Source organism: Nicotiana tabacum, chromosome 10 (assembly GCF_000715075.1).
Source record: "Nicotiana tabacum cultivar K326 chromosome 10, ASM71507v2, whole genome shotgun sequence".
NCBI lineage: Eukaryota > Viridiplantae > Streptophyta > Magnoliopsida > Solanales > Solanaceae > Nicotiana > Nicotiana tabacum.
This window is the reverse complement of record NC_134089.1, coordinates 2287163-2296871: the sequence shown is the minus strand read 5'-3', so window position 1 is coordinate 2296871 and position 9709 is coordinate 2287163. Positions and strand designations below refer to the sequence as shown.

Sequence of the window (9709 nt, the reverse complement as noted above, 5' to 3'; positions counted from 1 at the left end):
GTTGCACTACTTCTTAGGGATGGAAAAGCTTTAGAAGGAAGATGGAGTGCTAATATCCCAGAGGAAGTTCTGGATATGCTGAAAGAGTTTGAATGCACTAAGTATACCAGCTTGTCATCACCCCTTGATCCTTCCCACAAAACTAAGGGCAGATGAGAGTCCTCTTCTGCCTGATCCTTCTCACTATAAGAAGTTGATAGGGAAGCTAAATTTCCTAGCAAATACAAGACATGATATATCCTACTGTGTTCAACAAGCCAGTACATGCAGTCACCTAAGGAAGCTCATTTGAGAGCTGCATATCATGTTCTGAGGTATTTGAAGGGTGATACAAGTCTGGGCATATTCCTCTCCAACAGCAAGGACTATGGAGTTAAGGCTTTCTGTGACTCAGATTAAGCAGCCTGCCTTGAGTCTAGAAAGTCAGTTAGTGGCTACATTGTGTTACTTGGAGATAGTCCTATCAGTTGGAAATTAAAGAAACTATCCACTATTTCCCTATCTTCAATTGAAGTAGAGTATAAGGCAGCTAGACAAGTTATGGGTGAGCTAGTCTGGTTAGCTAGACTTTTTGAAGAACTGATTGTTCCCCTCATCTTACCTATTCCAGTATTTTGCGATAGCCAAGCTGCTTTGCAAATAGCCAGAAATCTAGTGTTTCATGAACGCACAAAACATATAGAAGTTGACTGCCACTTTGTTAGAAACAAACTGCATGAGGGATTAATTTCCTTGCATCACGTATCTACCAATGAGCCGCTCGCAGACATCTTTACAAAATCACTGACTGGAATCAAATATTCAGATCTACTTGGCAACTGGGCAGTGAATTCTTCCCTTCCAATTTGAGGGGGGCGGGGGGTTTAATTAAGATTGGTTATAAACTTTATACACACGTGTATTTATCTTTCCTTTACTAGTTAGTTAGCTGTTAGCTTTATTAGTTTGTTAATGTAGTTATTAGTTAGTGGACAGTTGTTGCTAGTTGTCATGTGTATAAGTAAGGGGTGTGGACATTTTACATAGTTTGAATATTCATTTTTAATTTCCCAATTATGGGTTCCAGCTGTCTCGAAACTTTTTCTCTCATTTTCTCTCTCTTAACTAGGTTTTCTGCTCAACCACCATTGGAGCTCAACTGAGTTCACTTCTCTCATCTGAGAATTTGTCATCTAGTTTTCTTTAATCAGAAGTGTTAGATAATACACTTATTCCATAATATATTGATTAATAATTTGCTGATAAATTGGCATATGTAGTATTTCTTCTTAATTTTCTATATCCCCCGCCCCCCAAAGCTCCTCTACTTTTGATGGGGTTGGGGGAGTAAAAGTATAGGCATTTTGCGTGTTGATAACATCATTAAGCACTAGTTTACTTGTTTCTACAATCCTCTCCTATCTATTTAATGCTCAAGTGGGATCTCAATCACATTCATATCCTTGGTTTTATTTTATCAATCACAATTTGTCTTAAAATATTCTCTTAACTCGACTTCAAATATTAGTGATTTTGACAAATTAAACATATAGGAACAATGGAGGTGTTAATTAAGTGGAACATTTACGAAAATATAAAGAATAGTTTAAACAGATATAATATTCTTGTGAATAAAGTTATTAAATGTATATTTTAAGAGATGTGCAAAAATAATAGATGAATATGTAACTTCTTACATATCATCAAATACATTCCGGGCGTGCGAATCAATCTTGAGAAGTTTTTTTTAATAAATGATTTGCTAACTCCAAGTTGGCACACACAAATAAAAAAAATAAAAAAAAGTTGGCACACTTATAATTATATACCACTAAGCTTCTGCTTAACACTTTATTTGAGGTAATTGGTTGACGAAGTCCTTTTTGGAAAGATGAATAAAATGCGAAGTTAATAAAAATTTGACGAATTAAACATAGCAAATAGGGAGAGGTCGTTTAGCCGGTAGTTAATAGTGAATAGTAGGTGTACCACATCGCACACCATGAAACACAACTTGAGACTTGCTTTAACTTAAGTCCATGGTCATGCATGACTTATAATGAATTAATTGATACGTGAATTGTTATATAAAAAAGTCAATCCGTTGCACTAAGCTCATGTTATGCATGAGGTGCGGGAAAAGGCTGGACCATAAGGGTCTATTGTATGCAACTTTACCCTGTATTTCTGCAAGAGGCTGTTTTCACGATTCGAACCCGTGACCTTCTAATCATGTTGTATAATTTCGAGATTTTAATCCCAGGATTACAATTTCATGTCCTATATAGGATAGATAATACCAATATTTTGGTATAAAATCTATACCAATTTTAACTAATACTAATAACCAAACATGATAAATGCAATGAGAGAAGTAGGTTTGGGCTAAGAGATGATAGGAGAAACGCGTTTTGCTTAAAGAGTTAAGAGATTCAACGTGAAGATCAAATTGCCTATATCTGAACAAGTGAAAACAAAAACAAAAAAAAAAAAAAGATAAACTGATTCTCCGATTCTAATAATTAAAGCACAACATCACCATAGAAATGAGCAAAGCAATGATAGTTTTGGATACCCAAATAAACAAGCAAATAATATACGGTCAAACTCCGCTATAAAAGCCGTTCTTTATATCAATACCTCATTATGATAACCAAGTTTTCTTTGAAATCAATATTTTATATAATATTATAGTATTTGTTCTCTATAACTGCACTTCAATATAACAGCTAAAAATATCCCAAATAAATGAGATTATTATAAAAAAGTTTGACCGTATCACTATCCCTAGTCAATTAGTTCTCCACTAGGGAAAAGTTAATGAAGTACCATTCTACCCATTTATGGTGCATAGTAGTCAACCACTTACGATAGTTTTAGTGGTCCTAATGGTGTTACCTTCTTGTTTTAACCTGTGAGGATATATTACAAATTTATAGAACTCGTTTTTATCAACAGCTACATAAATATAGAAATAGAGAAGCTGTTCATAAATTTTTAAACCATGAGAGGAACAAAGTTTTATTTATGCCATTTATATGAGAAATCATATTATATCATATTTATCATATATAAGTTGTTAGAATGTCCTCGATCGATTTTAGGAATGAGAGAAAGTCCTCGCCTCATAGCCAGATTCTCCGATTAAGCTAGGTCAAGGTTTGTTCATTTACAAGTGTAGTAAGTTAGGATCAAGCGCTTACCACCATGCCAAAAGCAGGGGTGGCTCGACGAATTTTGTGGCCTAAAGCCAAATTTTATGAGGGGCCTTAATTTTTTATTAAATTTTTTTTTTTATTTGAAGTCCATTTTTTTAGTTTTTTTTAGATGCAAAGTTATTAATAATTTTTTTATAATCATTTTTTTTCTAATAATTCTTTCTCAATTGACAATATAGTTCATTTATTTAACCTCTCTTCACACATAAGTTTAGTTAAGATTTTATCAATTTTAATTTCGAAAAACTTCTTTTTGTTGAAGCAACGGTAACATGAGTTATTAACATTATTCTATAAGCAATATAAGCATTTGGAAAAGAATCAAATCTTTTTATTTGATTGAGTATGTCAATTAAACTATTATCTTCTAAAAGGGCAGCCTGGTGCACTAAGCTCCCGCTATGCGCGGGGTCCGGGGAAGGGCCGGACCACAAGGATCTATTGTACGCAACCATACTCTGCATTTTAGCAAGAGGCTATTTTCACGGCTCGAACCTGTGACCTCCTGGTCACATGGCAGCAACTTTACCATTACGCCAAGGCTCCCATTCAAAACTATTATCTTTTAATTGTACTATTTTCTTTAACATTTTTAATTCAGAAAAATAAATCTAAACCATCAATATCATATCGATTATTATGTTTTAAGGAACACTCAAGATTAAGGCAGTATTTTCCCAAATTTCCATTATCTGGTGATCTCAGTTTTTTGCGCTAAATAGAAAACAAAAAATATTTTCATATGTTTCGAATTGTTCAAATCTATTTTGAAGTGAAAAATAGTCTTGTTTACTATGTATAAATAGTAATTAACTCTGAAGGACTCTTCAAGAGATTGCAATATCAATATTCACGTCAAATTATTTTTTTTCTATATATCACACGTTACTTACAAAGTTCGGGTTTGATTTTCATTTCAGATGCAATTTTCTTGATAGAAATCATACCATTTGTAAATTCTTTTACCCCTTTAAGCTTTTAAGACCACAAATTTTAAAAGTTTTTTTTATTTTTCTTAAACTCCGTACCGAGTCAAACTAGCTCGTCTAAATTGAAACGGAGGGAGTACTTCATAAGCTAATTTTAGGAGTGATGTTAGACAACTCAGTTTATTTTCATAATCAAATTAAACTTTGAACAGAGCCCTCCTCTCACCTTTCGGTTCATTGCAAGGAAAGACTCAAAAGAAAAAAAGGAAGCTTTAGGCGGACACAAGCCGTAACTGTTCATCAGAATTAAGCTAGTTTATTTTCTTTACACAAGTAATTGGTAACATCCATATATTGGCAGAAAATAAAAAAAAGTAAATAGGCAGATCCTTTTCTTGGCACTAATGGAATCGGATTGTATCAGAAAGGTAAAGGAAAATATTTCAAATAAATCATGATCATCTCAATGAAAACATCAAGACTTTTAACCCCTTAATTGTACTTTAACAAAAAATCAACAAGGTGGGGTCCAAAGTGCTAAGGTTTTTTTTGTAATATTCCTTATTATAAGGGGCATTACCATACCTAAATTCCTTATAAAAGGAACACAACTATGCTCCAAATAACAAACCACACTCAATATAAACCAACTTGTACTTCCACTCCTCAAGTTGTTAATTCCTTGACAAAATTGCATACCACAAAAATGGGGAATTGTATAGTTTTGCAAGAAAAAGTTGTAAAAGTGATGAAAACAGATGGGAAGATTCTTGAATACAAAGCTCCAATAAAGGTATATCAAGTGTTATCACAATTTGGTGGCCAATATGCAATATCTGAATCCCTTTCAGTCATTCAAAATCTACTACCAAATTCTAACATGTTAGCTGGTCAACTTTATTATCTTTTGCCTATATTACCAGTGCCTCCTCCAAAAATAGCCAAAAAGAAGAAGGTGGTCAAATTTGCAAAAGAAGTAGTTGATCAAGAAGAAGCTAAAAAACAAATTAGGACAACAGAGGCAGTAAGGATTAAGCTTGTCATTAGTAAAAAAGAGCTCCAAGCTTTGCTAAGTAGTACTGAAGGAGGATTAATCACTGTTAATGACATTGTTAATCGCCTTCAGAAGATACAAGACATCAAGTTAGGGGATCCCGTGCTCAAGCAATAGCTACAGGGAGCAGAACAGGATGCGACAAGGAAAAAGAAATTTTGTTCTTTTAGGCTACTTAGCAGTTCGTCATTTGTTTGCTCAAGAAGTTATTAGAGCAAACAAATGAGGAACTACTTTTGTTAGATTGTTATCGCGAACGATACTAAGACATTATGTCCGTGATAACTCTGTATTTTGTTATTATACATATAAATATTAACATAATATACTATTAGGATCTTAACTAGTAAACTATTGCAAGAAGCAAAGAGGCTATGGTTTTTATTACACAAGCTTATGCACCAAATGGTTGGCTCTCATCACTATCACACAACAAAATAGAGATTAATTAATAGAACCAGATTCGGAAGTTAAACTCTATGAGTTCAAACCTATAAGTTTTTAGCGTTGAATCTATAATATTTTAGCATTTATACACTACTTCTAGAGTATTGGATTCAAATGAATCCGGTGTCATAGCGCTGTGTCCGCCTATGTAATAATTGGCACATTCATATATAATGGAATACCATATTGTAGATCAGTGAAGAAAAGGCGTTCCTCAGTAAAAAGGCAAAAAAATACAAAATTCAAGACAGGAGAAATGTTTAGATCAATCATTGACTATAGCAAATTACAGCCCAAATTAAAACACCTTTTCTCTCAGAAATCGAAAATAATGTACTACTAATTGCCATGATAAGATTGTTAAATAGCATGGATTCTTTGGATTTAAAAAAAAAGTCACTCGAATCTGCCTGCATGTCCAGAAAATTACTAGGAGGAAACAAATGAAACATATTCTATGATAGTTAGACAAATTTCAATAATTTTTTGACTAAAAGAATAGTTTAGTGACTTTCATAATACATAGTTATAGTTGAGTAACTTTTTAATTATAAAAAATAGCTTAGTAACATTAGTGTGATAAAAGTAAAAATTGAATGATCATCCATAAAATTACTCCATATGCTCATTATGTTTCATATTTCCAGGTCAGCTAATCCCTGAACCGAGAATTTATCGGAAACGGTATCTCTATTTTCACAAAGTAGGAGTAAGGTCTGCGTATATATTACCCTCCCTAAACTCCAGTTGTAAGATTACACCGGGTATATTATTATTTTGTTGTATTTCCAGATCAGCTAACTATGGAATCAATAATCTGAAAATGTGAATGGAATAAGTAATTGTGATAAAACTAGAAATTGGAAGTCATTTATGGGAACCTCAGCCAACAGCAAAAATCTGTTCCCCACTAAGCTAAGACAAGATTAAATTCATGAAAGTTATAACAATGGCTTTCCCTGTAATTAAGGGCAGACAGTTTGATGGAAATGGCAACCGATAAAAGCTCAAAAATTTTAGTGGACTTTACTTTTCCTTGACCACTCAGAATATTTTTACCCAAGCTAATTTTAGTTGGTCAGTGTGGACAAAAATTAATGGATTCAACTATTACTAGTGCATATATAGTATGGTTTAGTTTCTTCAAATTAATGGATTCAACTATGCGAGCAACTGTCAAGTTGTCTCCGTGTGTCCTATAAGACACGAGTTCGAGTTATGAAATCAGTCACTGATACTTATATCAAGGTAAACTGCTTACATTACACTCCTTGGAGCGCAGCCCTTCCCCATACCCTTCGTGAATACGGAATGTTTTGTGTACCGGACTGTTTTTTTTTTTTCCAAATCCAGGCCAAATCGTTGATCTTTTAAATCCCCCTCCTCCCGAAAATATAAAATTAAAAGTTTCAATAACTTATAAAAAGTGTCAGTATTTTAAATATATGGATCAAATATGAGCACACCCTATTGGTATTTTAGCCACTTAGATTCATAGAATATATAAAACTTACAGAATGTAAGAAGAGTTAATGAGTACAAATAGAAAAAAATTGTTCTGAATCATTCCACTAAGCTTCGCAATAATAAAAAAAATTAATACTCAACCATTATACTCTATGGTCCTAATTATATTTCTTGATTGGTATATTTAAAAAGAATGTCATACTTCTTTATTTAAAATTAATTAATTTTAAACTTCTCATTTTACCTTAATGAGATGATTTATAATTTATTTTAGACCTTAAATTTCAAAATTCTTTTTGAAACTTCGTATCTAGTCAGATACCATCACATAAATTGATCAGATGGATGAGATAATTATATAAGTCTAATTGGCGGTGACCGCCCAACAAATGAACGACTAGTATCGAGATCTAGTAGAAGAGGAGATTTTCCAAAGGGTAAAAGTAAATTGAAAATAAAAGCAAAAGAATTAAAATAGTATTCTTTTCGAATGTGGGGGTTAGAAAAGGAGATGATGACCCTTCCATTAGGAAATGAGAAAAGAATTTTTGTCTGATAAAATAGTGTATTATGTATATGTTGTAGTAGTTGGTTTTCCATTTTGAGAGTGTACGTATTGATATTCTTGATAGCTAAAAGCCTAAAATGCATTCCCTTTATTTGACAACTCATTCCCTCACCACAAAAAGAATACGTACAGCTTTTTTTATAGTTAATAAAATCACTAAATTTTCCCTATATATTATTCTAAGTTGCGAGAAATATGTTGTTGAAATGTTGGGAGACTTGTATCCGGTTCTACCAAGGTTGATAAAATTGTGAATATTGATTCGAGGTTGAGATGTTAAATTGTGAAAGTAATCATTGATGAAATATTGATTTCTTTGTGAAACTTCTCTCTATCCGTTGTTATTGATTCTGTGATTGGTGAGGAAGAGTGTAAAGTACGAAGGGTGATGCCATGTATATTATGAGAGGTTTAAAGCACGAAGAGTGATGTCGTGTATATTATGAGAGGTTTAAAGCACGAAGGGTGATGCCGTGTATATTATGAGAGGTTTAAAGCACGAAGGGTGATGCCGTGTATATTATGAGAGGTTTAAAGCACGAAGGGTGATGTTGTGCCATTCTATTTATTTTTTTGGTGAGGTTGAGAGTAAATGCACGAAGGGTGATTCCGTGTCATTCTATTTCTTTATTTGGTGAGGTTGAGAGTAAAAGCACGAAAGGTGATGCCGTATAGTTTTCCTTGCTGTTCTAATTGCTCAATTCATTTAAGGATTTTCGGTTTAATTCTGTCTTTTCATTGTTCTCACTCTTTATGTTGTATTCCCCCACTGTATGTTCCCTTCCCATTATTTCTGCATTATTTCTTTATTTACTGTTGTTGCCACTAGCATGATTATACTATTTGGGTTATTTGTGGGTGTCTTGTCCTAGCCTCGTCACTACTTCGTCGAGGTTAGGCTCGACACTTACCAGTACATGGGGTTGGTTGTACTGATGCTGCACTCTGCACTTTCTGTGCAGACTTTGATACCGGCTCAAGTTGACTGAGATTTTGCTATTGGTCTGTTGTCCGGAGACTCAAGGTAGATCTGTCGGCGTTTACAGACCTTGAAGTCCCCGTTTACTTTTTATGTCACTGTTGTTTTCTTTCATTCAAGCAGTTGTATTTCTTCCAGACTATTACTTGTAGTAAAGTCTAAAATACTCGTGAATTGTGACTCCACATCTGGGTTGTAGTAATTAATACAGTTTTATCAAATTCCGCACCTCTTATATTTCATCTTAGTTAATTATTGTTATCTACTGAATGGAAATAAGGAATTGGTTTAATGATTTTCTAACATTGGCTTGCCTAGCAAGTAAAATGTTAGGCGCCATCACGATCCAGTCAGTGGGAAATTTCGGGTCATGACAGTTGGTATCAGAGCACTAGGTTACATAGGTCTCACGAGTCACGAGCAAACTTAGTAGAGTTTGAAGGATCGGTATGGAGACGTCTGTACTTATCTCTCAGAGGTTATGAGGTTTAGGAACAATATCACTTCTTTCATTCTTTATCGTGCGACATTGATTTTTGCTTGAAACCTATATCTCGTACTTCTTTGTATCCACTCGTGTATGACATTGCGCACTTGGTATCAGTTGTGCGTCGATGGTTCGTGATGTCGCAGATGAACTACGAGGGAGCCAGAGATTCTCAAACATTGCCTCAACGTGTGATTCCGACTGAAGATACGGACATATTAAGAGATCACCCAGTGAATTGGGTGGGGGATGCAATGGACCTTGGCATCTGGTTGATTTATACAAGCTATGAAGGTTAATATTGTGGACCATCGGACATGGTGAACTATGAATTCGTGCCGAGTGAGGGGGGGAGTCCACTATCAATGGATTGATTGCGGGGTCATGTGTTATATCAGTTTTGGCCTGAAATGTATATATGTGGTACTAAAAGGTTCCCCAAAAATTTACACATGTTTAAGGCCTGAGATTTTGTAAAGGATAAGGTTGGTACTTGCGGTATGTCCGCCTACTTAATAATCCTATACTTCAGTACCAAAGGAGTTAGAGAAACAACTTTAAATTTACAAAAGATCTACTAA

General features: G+C 34.1%; 1 protein-coding gene across 1 annotated transcript; it reads left to right on the top strand.

Annotated features, from left to right (window-relative positions):
• The first annotated feature begins 4832 nt into the window (after positions 1-4832).
• Positions 4833-5297, top strand: LOC107773578 (uncharacterized). Its single transcript, XM_016592978.1, has one exon. It carries the CDS (start codon positions 4833-4835, stop codon positions 5295-5297), a length of 465 nt encoding a protein of 154 aa, XP_016448464.1.
• Positions 5298-9709: the final 4412 nt, after the last annotated feature.